Raw genomic sequence first — 14,895 nt, 5'->3', positions numbered from 1 at the left:
AGAAAGAAATAATGGTCATGAATATGACTAGAATAATTTTATTTTATATCTCAGTTCTTAAATTGCAAGTATACTAAAGAAATATTTACATGAAATACAGATCTGAAAAAGAGAGAACTTACAGTAGTCCATAACATGTCCCTAAAATATCAACATGGCAAACAACCTGCTTAACCAAAACAAGTGACAAAATGGTTTTTATTTAAATCACTCAGGCATTTCCCTCAGCAAGAAAGCAAATCCCACTTTCCTTACTCAGGCCAAACTCCTGCAGAAATGGGATCAGAGGTAGCAGCAGAACAAATGTGAGGGGAGGAGTGAACCTTAGCCCCCAGGACTGTAAAATCCTCAAAAGTAAGGCAATGAATCATCCATATTTAGCTTCTCAAAGCAGTCTTGTATTCCATTACGTGAAACAAGAAAAGCCCTAGGAGAGAGGGACCACAACAAGAAGATGTGTTGAGTGAGGAAAATTATTTCTATGGCTTTGTGTAGCAAATGCCATCTCTGGCTGCATTTTGGGAGGAAATCACACAGAGCTTTGAGCAAAGGTCCAGCTCATGTCCTTATTTCTCATCACTGAGGTGTGTCAGCACCAGGACTGGCCTGGCTCTAGTGCCTGAGCCCTGTCCCTGGGAGCAGAGGTGGCTTTTGGGCCTTGGCATTGCCCAGGGGAGCTCAGGGTCTGGAAGGAGCTGTGCTTGACCCCTGGCATTGCCCAGAGGAGCTCAGGGTCTGGAAGGAGCTGTGCTTGACCCCTGGCATTGCCCAGGGGAGCTCAGGGTGTGGAAGGAGCTGTGCTTCACCCCTGGCATTGCCCAGGGGAGCTCAGGGTGTGGAAGGAGCTGTGCTTGACCCTGCAGCTCACAGGAACTGCTGCTCCCTGTCCGTGTGTCCGTGCTCCCTCTCGTCTCCTCAGACCCACCAGGGCAGAGTGGCTGAGGTGCTGTGGCCTCGTGGATTAGGTAGGAGATGGATTTCTGTGCTGACAGCTCCCAGGAGAAGATCCAGCAGCCAGGAGGAGCAGATGCTGATCTGTGTTAGTTTGGTGTCCTGGGTTTCGTGGGAGGATTCCCGTTTGCAGGTCTGGAGGGAGAAGAGGGTTTGGTTTATTCAGATATAAAGAGAGAGGAGCAAGAAAGCAATTAAGGCTCCTTTAGCCTTGGGCTGCAGCCAGGGACCTCCAAGAGGAGGCTGCAAAGTGTTCCTAAATCCTCTTTGTGCAGGTCAAAGGTCTGCCTCCATTTCAAGCAGTGACAGAAAACAGAAGGGTATTCTCAAGATACACTGATGGTCAATTCTTATATTAATTAATAAATAAATTGGGCTTTATAAATTTACCTCAAACTTCTGCACGCTCCTGTCCTCTCATTAAGCTTTTCTCTACATTCAGAAAAGAATGAAGAAGGAAGAGCTAAGGGTTTGTGGGGGCTTTTTGAGTTAGACAGGGTGTTATAATTTCAGAGAGATTTTTTCTTGTTGGAAAGTGTTGCCTGCAGAGAAGTTTAAAGGAGGCTTTCCAGACGGCCAAATTACACCCAAAATGATAAAAATGACTGCTCTCCATCAACTGAGAGTTTGATGCTGATCTGATGAGTTGGGGATTGGGCACCCCTTTTCAGGGGGATATTAATTGGTGGTGGGAAATGAATCCTTGTGCTGGCAGCAAGGATGGCAGGGCAGATCCTGGGGAGCTTTGTGAGGGATGAATTGCAGTGTTACCTTCCACAGAGCGTCCTTGCACTGAGCAGGAGCTGCTCAGAGCAGCAGGAAATTCCTCTCTAAATCAAACCCCAAATATGGTACAAGAGCTAAAACTGCAATATGGTACAAGAGCTAAAACTGCAATATGGTACAATAGCAAAAACGAGAGCTCTGTCAAGTTGAGGGCTGCTGAAGGAGAGCCATCCTTGAGGAGATGATTTCCTGAGGCACCTCTGCATCAGGGCAGAGTGGGAGAGCTCTGCAGGGTGTTTTTCTCCCCACAGAGACAGAACATCCTTGCACAGTGCTGGCAACAGGGCTTGAGATAAGTGAAAACTGCAAACATTCTCCTAAACAAGGCTGCATGAAGAGCTCTTCCTTATCATTTCTCCCCTGGAAAGGCAGAGAAGGATCAGGAAAGCTCTGGGTGTGATAAATATCCCCTGTGAAAATGACAGTCTGTTCCATTCTACAGACAGTTTAAAAAATGTCTGCCACCTGCCTTTGAAAGAAAAATAAATTTGTAGGGATCCATTTCCTACTAATGCTGGGGAGGGACTGTATTAATTTGGAGAACTAAATGGCAATTACCTCTTGTACTAAAAAACCCATGGATGTATAACAGGGAACAGGAATTATTTGGTTTAAAGGATGCTTTGATTGGCAAAGAATGAGGCTCCAGAGGTGTGAAAATGCTGTTCCAAAGCTTCTTGGGCACCCAGCTGTGCCAAGGGCCAGCCCAGCCCTGGTTGCCTTTGGGCAGTAATGGGGATTTCTTGGTGTCTCTCTTGCCACAAGCCCCAGGGTGCACAAATGTAGGGGAATAGAGTATAGGTAAACAAAGGTAGTTTAGAAAGTAATTTTATCCCCTAAAGAGTTGCAGGTGGGTGAATTATTAAGGATTAGGAGCAGGCCTGATTTTAACAGGCCAGGCCTGTAACCAGCAAGAAGAGTGTTATAAAAGAGTGGATTGGTTGGCTGAGGGGAACTGGAGTCAGTCGGCTGCTGTGGGGACAAGGAAGAGTCAGTGCCTGGAGGAGCTGCCTACAAGAAACATCAAGGAGGTACAAAACTCCAGCAATATGGAATCCTTGCAATGTAACAACAATAGAACTCTTGCACTATAATGACAACACACCAAACCTGCAGAAGTGGTTTCATTCAGAGCAGCAGGAGTGACAAACCAGCTGCAGGGAGGTTGATTTGCAGAAGCAAAATGTGTGTGGGCAAAAAGCATTTCCTGTCCCAAACCAGGACGTTGCAATTCTCATTCTGATGGTGTTTTCCTGGTCACCCAGGGTGAGCTGGGCAGGCAGGAGGGAAAGCATAAAGAAAAGGTTCCTGTGTGCCCTAGAAACTGGGTTACCCCTCAGTCTATCCCTGTCTGCACTGGTGTTTCCTGTGAGGCTGCAGCAGCTGCTCCTCATGCCTGGGGGAAACTGAGGCAGGAACCCTGGTGCAGAGGGGGATTTGGGGTGCAGGAACTTACATGGGAACCATGGGCACATCTGAAGAGGCAGCCATGGTTTGGGGAAGGGATGGAATATGGTCACCCCAAGCTCAAGCTGGGAATGGTGCATTGGAAGCACAGAAATGTGGTGAGTTATGAGCACTGGGTGATGCACAAAGCTTCTGGGCTGCCACAAACACCTCCTGTCCTTCTGTTTTGTGTCTGCTGCTGGGTGAGAGCTCAATGATTTGAATGACTTAATAGTTGTAAAACCAAAGAAAAAACCTAAACAGACAAAAAACCCCAAGCAAAACCAAAAATAGAGAACAGGAGAACCTTCTGTTCTGTTTTTGCCCTGAAGTCATTGCTCAGGCTCCTCCCAGCCATCTTCTATCAGATGAAGCATTTTTAGGTTGCTTTTTGGCACCTGCCTCCTTTATCTCTTGGGGATGAGATGTTGCCAAGTTGAAGAGGAAAATGCCAGTGGCTGTCACTCACCTCTTGCACCTGCATCTTCGTCTTCTGGTTTCTAAGAAAAGAGAGAAAATGTTTTAATTCAAAGGTGCCAAGGGACAGCTCATGAAAGAAACACTCCAGTGAGGCAGGGCTGGTGCTCCCCTGCAGCTGATATCTTTAATAACAGATAAACCAAGCCTATTTTTGAGGAAATCCATGTCAGGGAGAGGTGCTGCAGCTCGTGTCACCCCAGTAATCCACTTAAATATTTTCATGAATTAATCTTTGACATGAGTAGCAGCAGGGTCAGCCTGAGAATTCACTGAGGGTGAATTATTTCTGTTTTCTGTCTCCAGTGACTTTGGGGCATTGCTGAAAATCCCTCAGCAGCAATAATTTCTGCAGCAGGTGAGGGGCAGTGATGCCACATCATGTGCACCCAAGGTAACAATGCTCTCCTCCATTCTAGCCTCTGTGTTGTTACATTGGGGTAGATTAAGCCAAATAAATTAATTATTTAATTTGATTATTTAATTATTTAATTATGGCCCAGCCATTAATTTTAGACTAAGGTAAAAATCCTTCTTGAAAGGCTTGGAAATTCCTGAAGAAATTACCTGCAGCTGAGGGCTTTTCACTGATCATATTGTAATGAAGTTTCTCATCTGGTTCCAGCTTGAGATGCTGCTCTCAGCATGTGCTGGAGCAGATTTACTCTGTTAGGTCAGAATGTTTCAGGCTCTGGGGAATTTACCCTCTGACACACCCATTGATAAGCCCAGACAGCTGGTAGAGTTAAGTACTGTCTCTTTCTAATCTATTTTTCTTCCTTGAAAGTCTTTTCCATCATAAATAATTTCCTGACTGATTCTAAGTTGATAATTCTTTCTCATCCTAACCCTGGTGATGAGGATTAAAATGCAGGCACTGATTTTAGCAGTGCTCCTTGTCTTGCACTGGCTGTGTTCTGATTTTCAGCTGCCTCCCCAGAGTGCCAGAACATCCATGTCCCCGTGGGCTCAGAGCAGAGATGGGTCTGGAGGGGGTGTGGGGAGCCTTACGTTGGCACAGCACGATGGTGATCACCAGGGCAAGCAGGAGCAGGAGGCAGGCACCTGCCAAGGGCACCCAGATGAAGATGTGGCAGAAGAAATTCGGGTCTCCCCGCATTCTTCCCTCTGCAGGAAGAGAGAATATGGAATGTCCTCCAAGTGCTCAAGACACTTCTGGTGTCAGCGTTTTCCTGGGGACTCGAGGGAGGAGATGTGGGCAAAAGTTTTCTCCTGTTTCCTGCTGAGGCTAAAAGCAGCTCCAGCCACCAAGGCTCTCCCCTCCCTCCCCATATCCCTGCTGTGCCCAGGCATGCTCAAACATTTTACATCATATTTAGCCATTCTTAGGTTGAAGGAAATATTGGAATTTAATTCTTAAAGAAGCTCTGTGGATCTTCTCTCTCCCTCCCAATCCCAAAATATCTGCAGGATCCCCCTTGGTATCAGTGGACAAGGGTCCAGCCCATCCCCTCTCCCTCCCTGCATTCAGGTTACCTGGGTCTGGAGATGTGAGGTTGGGCTCCTCAGTGGTGCTGCCCTGGCTGGTGGGTGCTGGAGTGCTGGGTGCCACTGTGGTGGTGGCTGTAAGTGAAATGGGTTCATTCAGCATGTACAGAAATACAATAAAACAGATTTCTCCTGCCTTTCTGCTCTCTTACCCCTGCCAGGGCACGGGTGCTCCTGAGTTCTGCTCCAGGAGAACTTCACAGAGCCCATCCTGGAGGGGGACTCCCAAAACCCAAGGGAGGGAGCTGCAGCCTGCTTGTTTCTCACTTTGTGACACCACCCCCACAAAGCCTGAGCCCCCTGAGCTTTTGGGAGCTGCGTGTGCTGAGGAGGGAGAGGGTGGTGCTGGACTTTGCTTTAATGCTCTCCCCTCAGAGCCGTGGCTGGGGTGGGGAAGATGGGGATGGGGAGCTGCAGCCCAGTGATGGTTGCCTTTGGGCAGGAGGAGAGGTGGGAAGCAGGGAGGCTCTGGCAGGAGCAGCAGGGGTTGCTCACAGGATGCCCTGGGCAAGCCAGCAGGGAGATGGGGTTTGTGGAGGGCTGGTGCTTACACAGGGCACGGGCAGGAGGTGCTGGGCACTGTGGCAGGGCTGGGTGAGGCTGGGGAAGGTGTTGCTGACCTGGGAGGAAGGCAGGCTGGCCAGGGCTGAAGTGCAGCATTTGGTTGAGATTCATCACACAGAAATAGCTGCCCTGGTCCCGTGGTGTGAAAGATTTCACTGCCAGCCGATAGATCGTGCTGTCTTTGCTCGCCTCAAAGCGTGTGGACGTTTTCTGCCCCCCCTCAAATGTGGGCTTGGAAATGGAATTGATGAAGACAATGAAGTGAAGGGTCCCACTGCTGTCCTGGCGGATCCAGGATGCCCCATGGCTCCTGTCAGTGTGACACTCCAGCTCCAGCCTCTGTCCCACCCGGAGCTGCCCGATGTCCTCGGGAGACCTGAGCTTCACCTCAAGTTTCTGGCTGTAGATCCCAGGGCAGCCTGCAGGAGAGAAATCCCTGCTGGAACCACTTGGGAAGAGTCAAAGGGTTCTCTGAGGAAACCTCCCTCCCTCCCTTTCTATGTGCTGGAAGTTCAAATGGAGAGGGAGACCTCACTGTCTGGAGGATGTGAAGGTTTCCTTGGGGTCCTTGCTGGGATGGTGCATGGAGGGTGCTCAGCAATCCCGGGCTTGAGAGATGGGTGCTGCCCTTCCAGTGTTTCCTCAGGGACGTTACACCTTCCCAGCTTCTCTGAAGTGACTCCATTTACATTTCTTGCAAAGCCTTTTTTCCCACCCTTCTCCTTCCCCTCTGGAAGCCTCATTGGATCCATCTCCGTTCCCAGTGCAGGTGGTGCTGCAGCCGCCCCTCTGGCTGCCCTTTGCTGCCTGAGGTGATACCACCCTTCCTTCCAATCTCACTGAGCACACCTCAAGGTCAGCCTTTTTGGTTTGCTTTTTACCCCCTTAATCATTTACCCCAGTGTGTTGGATTCAATAGAAAGGTTTTCCTTGTCCCTCCTGGTGAAGGGGCTGCACAGCCCCGTGTCCGTACTCACAGAATGCCAGCGCGAGCAGCAGGAGCGGGGCAGGAGACGTGTCCATCTTCCCCTGGGGTGCCTGTGCTTGGGGCTGGTGCAGAGCAGCTGAGAAGATCTCTGTCACTTGGCTTGGGAGGTTCTGCCACTCTTTGGGGAGGATGTGATGTCACCAGGACCCTCTTGGGTAGGGAGGTGATGCTCGGCATCTGCGGCGTAACCAGGACCTAAAAGATTTCCTGAAGAAATTCATTTCTTGTCCAGAGTTTCTACATCCTTATCAGTTCTTGATGGTGCCTGAAGGTTTTCTCCTGGATGCCTTCCCTGGAGATCCAGTGGTGCTGCTGATGGCTGAGGTAGGACCAGCCAGCCCAGGCTGCTCTCCCCAGCCCCCTGGGGACCCACAGCAGCTCCAGCTCTGCAGGAGTTGTGGATGAGTCCCATGCTTTTGGTGCAGGCTGCACTTTGCTCTCCTTGGCAGGGATTCTGCCTCCCCCTTAGCACACTCAAGGGGTCTCACGTGGATGGTAGAGCCCCGACTGTTTTGTCACCCAGCAAGTGGGACACAGGTGTTTCATGGCACAGAGACACAGATCATTCATCTCCAGGCACACAGCTGGGTCCTTCAGGTGCCTGATTGTTGTCTTTGCAATTCTTCTTTGTTTAATTCTTCCTTGTAATTTCAAAACTCTTCGTGCAGGGCAGGTGGTGTGTGAGCAGAAACTTCGTGTGAGAACCCAATGTCCAGCATGTGCTTTGCACTTTGTTTGTTTTACCAACTTGTGGTTCTCTTCTCTCACCACAAGTGTTTCCTCTCTGCCAAAAAAATCCCCTTGAGTGCCTCAATGGCCCTTGCTGCTGCCTCCAGGTGACCACTGGCACATAGGGATGGGTGATGCTTCCTTGAGCTTTAAAAACACACAGTAACAGCAATTTCACCAGCCTGCAAGGGGCTGGGCTGGGGTCTGATTTCTTTCTTTCTTCCTGGCTTTCCTGTTCATTTTTTTTCTATTTTTTTTCCATTACCCCTCTGCAAAGAAAGCCCCTTTTACCTGGATCTGTCAGAAAGTAGGTGCTGCTGAGTTTGATGCCATTTCTGTTGGGGCTCAGAGCTGAATCACCGAAAACAATTTAGGAACTGGATTTACTTCTCTGGTCTTCTATGCATGTTGGTGAGTGAAGAAAGCTCATGTTAGGCCTGCTGAGATATGTGAAATCCATGCTTTTGTTAGGCTGGGAGGCTTGTAATGTCTACCTTAAATAAAGCAAATAAAAGTAAAATGGAAATGAATGTGCTGGCCAATGAGGATGGGACAAAAATGTCGTCAGTTCTGGGTTCTGACTCTGCTGCAGTGAGCACGCAGTGCGTGTCCTCGAGATGTGGTGCTGGATGTGCTGGGAGAGCCTGTGCATTCAAAGGCTCATCCAGGAAGGGCTGCTGCCTTTCTTAACAGGGAAATCTCATTTCTTTCCTGTCTGTGACAAGCAGTAAATTTTACATGAATCCGCCCAGGGTACCAAAGTGGTGCCCAGATATTCCTCTCCTCTGTGTGGAGGTGTTCTTGATCTCAGTCCTCTTTGCTCTCAGACTGAGCTGATTTCCAGGCAAGGCCACCTTTTCCCCTGCTAATGAATATATCCTATAAAGGCAAGGCAAAACCTTATTGTCACTGGGAGATATGGCTGCAGGAGGGCTGGCACACATTGCTTTTTTACTGATTTCTGTGGTAAGGTGTTGTGTAGTACAAAGCTATTTCTATTTTGCATAGTGACAAAGAACAAAAAATAAAGTTGCAGTGACAATCATTTGATTAGGAAAAGTTCCAGAACACAAACAGGATCTCTAGGAAAAAAGCTCTGGTTTAAAATCAACACTTGTAAAAATAATTTAGATTGGTTAATGTAAGTTTAATACTGATGACCAACTCTAAAACTGGGGGGAGAAGGTGGGAAATCAGATTAATTAAAGAATCTCCTTGATTTTTTTTATGTTCTGGTTTGCCTGTTTGTCCTCTATACAGGATTTTAGAATGGGCTGTCACTGTTTGAGGACCTAAGCCAAATCAATGAACACCAGCATTGTTTTATTAGTAATTTAGTTAGTAAATTCTGTTGTAGGGTCACTGGTATGATATGACTAAGGAAAAAGAAAAAATACTCAACCAGTTACCTCTGCAGAGCATCATATAAGAGAAGTCAGGAGACCAGACAGGTTGATTAGAAAGGAGAAGTAATTTCTTTTTTCTCCCAAACCTACATATAAGTTTTATTTTACATATAAGTTTTATTACAGCTAAGGTTACAGGGCTCTTATTCCTTTGCACTCCAACCTAAGTTGTTTATGACTGAGGTTTATATTTATATACTAGGGCCAGCTTAGATCTCTATTTAATTAATGTCAAATAATTAGTGGAAGACAGGAGCAAGGAGACAAGAGACAAAATCCTGCAGGATGAGAAGAGTAACAAGGATTCACCCGGTTTTGATCTGGGCTAGCAGGAGGTGAATTTAGAATTAATTTTCTCTGTTTCCTTACATCCATTTGACAGAGAAGGAACGGGAAACGAGAGGGAGCTGAGGCACCAGAACATGCTGAGTTTTGGATATGTTTGATTTTGTGGAAAGCTCTCAGGGGCTTTTCCAAGGGGTAAGAACTCTGCAGTTTCTCAGAGCCAGCCATAGCAGACATTGCCTGGGTGTGCCCCAGTGCTGAGGGGCTGGAGCTCCTCTGGGACGTGGCACTGGCGCTGCCGTGGCCGGTGAGCACCAAAGGAGCACCACAATGGCTGTGCCCATTGTTCTGCTGCCCGTGGCATCTCCTAGTGCTCCACAAGGACATCCCATTGCCAGGCAGTGATGCCACCTTCCTGAGGATGAGCAGATGCTCTTGGATCCCTGTGAGGGGTCAGTGATACCAGCTGAGGGGTGACACCAGGTTTTTCCACAGCACCTCTGACTCTTCCTGCTCCTAACCCTTGGAGGATTGCATTAAAATTTTCCATTCCATTTTCATAACCAAGAATGGAAAGTTTCAATGAAGACCTCAAAATTTAGTGGCAAGTTACCAGCACTGTTTTTCGAACAGAGGGAAAAAGACCCTGTTGAGGCTGTAGCACGCAGCTTTTCCGGTGTGAAGCTGTGGTTTGTGAGCCCCTTGCTGCCCCCCTTTTCTTTGCAAAGCTGCAGCACTCAAAGGGCTTTGCAGAATGTCAAGTGCACCAGCCACCAGCCAGGCACTCATGCTGTTTTTCCACTGCAGCCAGCGTTTCCAGTTTGGTGGCCAGTGCTGCCCACTGCTCTGGGTGCTCTGTGTGCACATCACTTACCTTAAAATCCAGAATGCAAACCACAAACCCTCCTGTGCTCTCACCTCTCCTTGGAGCAGCCTTTAACTGACCACAGGGTGGAAACTCTCCACAATCTCCAAGCTTGTTGGTACCTCAGATGAAAGTTTGATAGGAGACCTGGATGTGTTGTGAGTTTTCCTTGTGGGAAACTTCCTCTCTTGATGCTGCAGAGCTCATTTGTGCTGGCATTCAGTAAATCAGCAATTTGTGGTGGTATCTTTTGGGGGCTGGCGACAATGTGCCAGTGCCCCAGCTCCAGTTAACAGCGGGCAGGCTGGTTTTTCTGCCTCTTTAATCTAAATACCACAGATTCAAACTAGAATTAAAAAAGAACCTTATGTTTTTCTAAGTCTATATATAGACTTAAGAAAAGGTAAATTTTCTGACTGGCTCTAATATATATATATATATATATATTTTTTTTTTTTTTTTTTGTCTGAACTGTTCAAGTAGATGAACTGGTCTCATTTTCTCATTTCCAGTTCTCACAATCACATTTCTGTGGGGTTCAAGGCACTGTTTGATTGTTGTCCTCTGAGTCCAGCTCCTTTCCAGGCTCTCACAGCCTTGGTGCAGTCCCCACAGCTGATGTCTTCTGTTGTCCCCAATCCAGAGTCTTGTCATGTCTGGTCTCCTTTGCTGCACACTGACCTTCTTCCCCAGCCACCCTGGGCAGGAAATCCTGGTGGAGATCCCTCAGGGAGTTTCTGGGTCCATTTATGTGGTGCAGGAGGACTTTCCCAGAGCAGGGTATTGCTGTGCATCTTTCCTGTTAAAGTCTTTGAAAGGGAACTAATTTCCACAGCAGGTCACAGCTAATGGAAATGGAAGAAAGGTTCCCACTTCTGTTCTCCACCTCTGCTCTGCTGGCAGGATGGAAACCAATGGCTTGCTGGAGACAACTTGCTTCATCCATTTTGTGGTCCTATTAATAGTGTTCGCTAGCTTGTACAGCTTATTTCTTCTCAATTTTGCATTTATTTGAAAAAACCCCAACCCCCTCTGTTGATTTAGACCTGTAAGATGCAGCCCTAAGCCACAACACCCTGTACAAAAGGGGCAGGGTGGGAGGGATGGTGGCATCAAAAAGCAGCAGCTGGTTTAATGCTCTCCTGCCATCAACAACACAAACTGGATTTGGTGTTGAGTTCACTTTTAACAGCCCTGCAAGAGAAGAGAGTGATCCTTCTTCCCATGCCTGTTCTCCTGCAGGCACCACTGCACTCCCCGATTGTGAGTGTTGGGCTCAGAGGGCAAATGGCAAATCATGTCTAAACAAATCCTGCAAACTTTATTTTAATGCACATTAATTTGTTTTCATTTATGTGTTGCAAATACAGAACTGCAGAAGGATTTTATAGAGAGTGGGCAATGCAGGGGAAGGTGAAATTTGGAGTAGGTTGTTGTGAAGCGTTGCATGAAAGGAAAATCAGTCCAGTCTTGGTTATAAAATTTGGGTTAAGACAGGTACTACCATGGGAATATCAGCTCTTTTCCCAGCAGGAGAAGCAAATTGGATGTCAGCAGGTAGGAAGGAAATTAGATTTAAACCAGAGAGCACAGCTTTGCCATTGTGTGGCCCAATGGACCACAGCCAAGGCATGGCCCAATGCACTGCATAAATCCTGAATGCTGTGTTCCTCTCACCCCTCATCTCACAGAGGGGACTCAAATAAGAATAGTAGAGCAAGAGAAGCTTCAGAGCAGAACAAAATGTGGGGTCAGAGGTCTGGGATGAATTTTGTGTGTCAAGCTAGGACTCTTTACCCTGAAAAGCCGATTTAAATGGATTTACACTAAAGGTCTCCAGGGTAAGGAGTGGCTGGGAAGGAGTGGAGAGAGGTTGAATATTTCCTGCTTTTTTCAATACAGAAAGGAAGGGGCAGCAGCTGAAGCTGATGCTGGATGAGGCTGAAAGCAAAACAATTCCTTCACCCTGGGATGTCCCTGACAAAGGACACTGTGGATGCAGGGCCTGGACAAATGCTTGGGAGAGAGGCTCATTGTGGGTTACTCATAGACAGCAACAGGCTCAGGAAATCTAGTTAGTTAAAAATACACTGAACATTAAGGGAGAGTGTCAGATGTGATTTTCTTGTCATTATTACTTAGCCATGTGCTCACAGCCAGTGCTGGAGACAGGATGGTTGTCTGCAGGAACCTTTGCTTTGAACCAAACCTGTCATTTTTATATTCTTAAATGTGAGATCTCATTACAATGTGTCATTTTAAGGAAGCCATTTGTTACAAAACCCCACATCCATTTCCTCTGAAATGCTATTAATTTTCCAATTATCTCATTCTTTAATGCTGGGCACTTTAATCTTCCTTAGCTGTTCACCCTGCACAAGGACAATTATCCCAACAACAGATCCTGTGGTTTTTCAGGAGAACATTTATCCCTCTTGGAAAAGGGATAATGGCCAGCAAAGATGTTTGACCCTGGGCAACCACCTCAGTTTGTGTTCCAGCTTTAGGAAAGTAAGGACTGCCCAAATTTGGGGACAGGAGAATTTGCACAGAGGCATCTTCTGGCATTTCCTTGGGGATGTCACCTTGGGCTCCGCACAGGGGGATGTGACCCATGTTTTTAATTGTATCATAATTATCCTGGCTGTGGCAGTGATGGGTGCCAGATCAAAATGAAAGGACCTGAGGAAAGGCATCAATTATAGCAATGGCTGTTCCAACCAACAGCAGTTGGCTGTTCCAACTGCTCTGACTCATTTCCTCCTGCATCCAGGTGACTTGAGACATGTATTTTAATAACAGGAATGTCATTTTCAGCTCATTGCTCAGGGCAGGAATATACAATCCCAGCCCCCAGGAAAATTTCATGTCAATTTTTTTTTAAGTGACTGGTAGGAAATACCCTAACTTGAATTTTGCATTCAGTGTTGATGTTAAGGCATCATGTTTTGAAGCCCATGAAATTGGGCATCAGTGCAGCCCAGTACCTCTCCCTAAGGCATCCGGCAGTGAGTTTACCTCGTGCTTGTGCTGGATGATTGCACTTGGGCTTTGTTGAAGAATGGCAGCAGTTCTTCAGGCCAGGAGTCCCCAGAACTCAGAATCTCATCCCTGCTGTGCCTGAAGAGGGGTCAGATATTGACAGGACAAGGGGAGCTGGCCTCAGGTTGAGCCAGAGGAGGTTCAGTTGGATATTAGGAAAAATTAGGAAAAATTAGGCTAAGAACAGGAACAGGCTGCCCAGGGCAGTGGTGGAGTCACCATCACTGGGAGTGCTCAAAAAACAAGCAGACATTGCACTTTGGCATTGAGGCATTGGGTCAAAGATTGGACTTGATGATCTTGGAGGTAATTCCCAACTGAAATGATTCTCTGGTTCTGTGCTGTGGTGGCCCTCAGCTGTGGAGCTGCCATGTGGAAGAGCAGCATGCACCTCTGAGAATGCTGTGCCTGTCCCCAGAGCCCAGCAGGAAGGGTTTGTGTGCATGTCATGGTGCCTGCAGGGCCCAGCAGGAAGGGTTTGTGTGCATGTCATGGTGCCTGCAGAGCCCAGAGCCCAGCAGGAAGGGTTTGTGTGCATGTCATGGTGCCTGCACAGCCACAGCCCAGCAGGAAGGGTTTGTGTGCATGTCATGGTGCCTGCAGAGCCCAGCAGGAAGGGTTTGTGTGCATGTCATGGTGCCTGCACAGCCACAGCCCAGCAGGAAGGGTTTGTGTGCATGTCATGGTGCCTGCAGAGCCCAGAGCCCAGCAGGAAGGGTTTGTGTGCATGTCATGGTGCCTGCAGAGCCCACAGCCCAGCAGGAAGGGTTTGTGTGCATGTCATGGTGCCTGCAGGGCCCAGCAGGAAGGGTTTGTGTGCATGTCATGGTGCCTGCAGAGCCACAGCCCAGCAGGATGTGTGCTGGGTGAGATCAACACCCAGCTCTGGGCACAGAGACGTCTCCTAAGCCACAGCCTTCCTCCCTGCTGAGCCCTGAGGGGAAGGAGGGTGGTTGCACACCAGATTTTGGAGCCTGCTGAAGGGAGGGAGGGTGGTTGCACACCAGATTTTGGTACCTGGTGAAGAGAAGGAGGGTGGTTGCACACCAGATTTACGTGCCCGTTCAAGGGAGGGTGGTTGCACACCAGATTTTGGTGCCTGCTGAGGGGACGGAGGGTGGTTGCACACCAGATTTTGGAGCCTGGCCTCCTGGCTGGATGCTCTGAGCAGCAAAGCCAGCGTGGTTTGCATCTGGAGCAGGGCCAGGCTGGCTGCTCTGGGCACTGAGGAGGGGCTGGCACTGGCAGGGTGCCCGTGGTGCTTGCCACCAGCCTGGGGATGGGCTCAGCACAGAATCTCAGAGTTGTTTAAGTTGGAGAAGAACTTTAATGTCATTGAGTCCAATCCTTGGCCCAGCACTGCCAAGGCCACCACCAAAGCATGTCCCCAAGTGCCACATCTACATGTCTTTTAAACCCCTCCAGGGATGGGGACTCCACCACTCCTTCCACATTCCTTCACTTCTTTCAGTGAAGAAATTTTTCTTCATATCTGATCTGAAACTCCCCTGGCACAACTTCAAACCATTTCCTCTTGTCCTGGCTTTTCTTTGGAGGTGTCCATTGCTCCCAGTGCTCTGCAGAGGGAATTCCAGAATTTTTGGTGTTTCTCAGCAAAGCTCAAGCCCTTGGGAATAAAATCAGTATTGCGAAACTTCTCCATATTTTTCCAGGATCAAGTTTTATGCTGCCTGATGGAGAGACTCAGTCCTGGGCAAGACAAAACCTAGCCCTGACTCATTGCTGGGGCCAAAAAGGGCCAAGGAGATAAAACTTGAGGTGGCTGTATCAACCTGGGGGCCTGAGAGCTCCCTCCAATCCAAGGAGCTTTAGGGAGAGCATGGAGA

The 14,895-nt window shown here is 48.1% G+C and overlaps 1 protein-coding gene across 1 annotated transcript; it reads right to left on the bottom strand.

Annotated features, from left to right (window-relative positions):
• Window positions 1-3,648: 3,648 nt before the first annotated feature.
• On the bottom strand, window positions 3,649-6,756 carry LOC131083663 (T-cell surface glycoprotein CD8 alpha chain-like). The gene is made up of 5 exons (XM_058024533.1): window positions 6,711-6,756; window positions 5,790-6,152; window positions 5,158-5,244; window positions 4,672-4,788; window positions 3,649-3,683 (listed from the first exon to the last, which is right to left on the bottom strand). Exons 1-5 carry the CDS (start codon window positions 6,754-6,756, stop codon window positions 3,649-3,651), a joined length of 648 nt encoding a protein of 215 aa, XP_057880516.1.
• Between the last annotated feature and the right edge of the window lie 8,139 nt (window positions 6,757-14,895).

This window comes from Melospiza georgiana, chromosome 5 (assembly GCF_028018845.1).
Source record: "Melospiza georgiana isolate bMelGeo1 chromosome 5, bMelGeo1.pri, whole genome shotgun sequence".
In the NCBI taxonomy this organism is placed as follows: domain Eukaryota; kingdom Metazoa; phylum Chordata; class Aves; order Passeriformes; family Passerellidae; genus Melospiza; species Melospiza georgiana.
This window is presented reverse-complemented; position numbering and strand designations above follow the sequence as displayed.

Excerpts from the sequence above, each read along its gene's own strand:
- LOC131083663 (XM_058024533.1), bottom strand. The coding sequence starts at position 6,756 with ATGGACACGTCTCCTGCCCCGCTCCTGCTGCTCGCGCTGGCATTCT. Across the intron at positions 6,153-6,710 it reads GCTGCTCGCGCTGGCATTCT|GCTGCCCTGGGATCTACAGC; the intron begins GTGAGTACGGAC and ends TCTCTCCTGCAG. Across the intron at positions 5,245-5,789 it reads CCAGCCTGCCTTCCTCCCAG|CCACCACCACAGTGGCACCC; the intron begins GTCAGCAACACC and ends TTTCACTTACAG.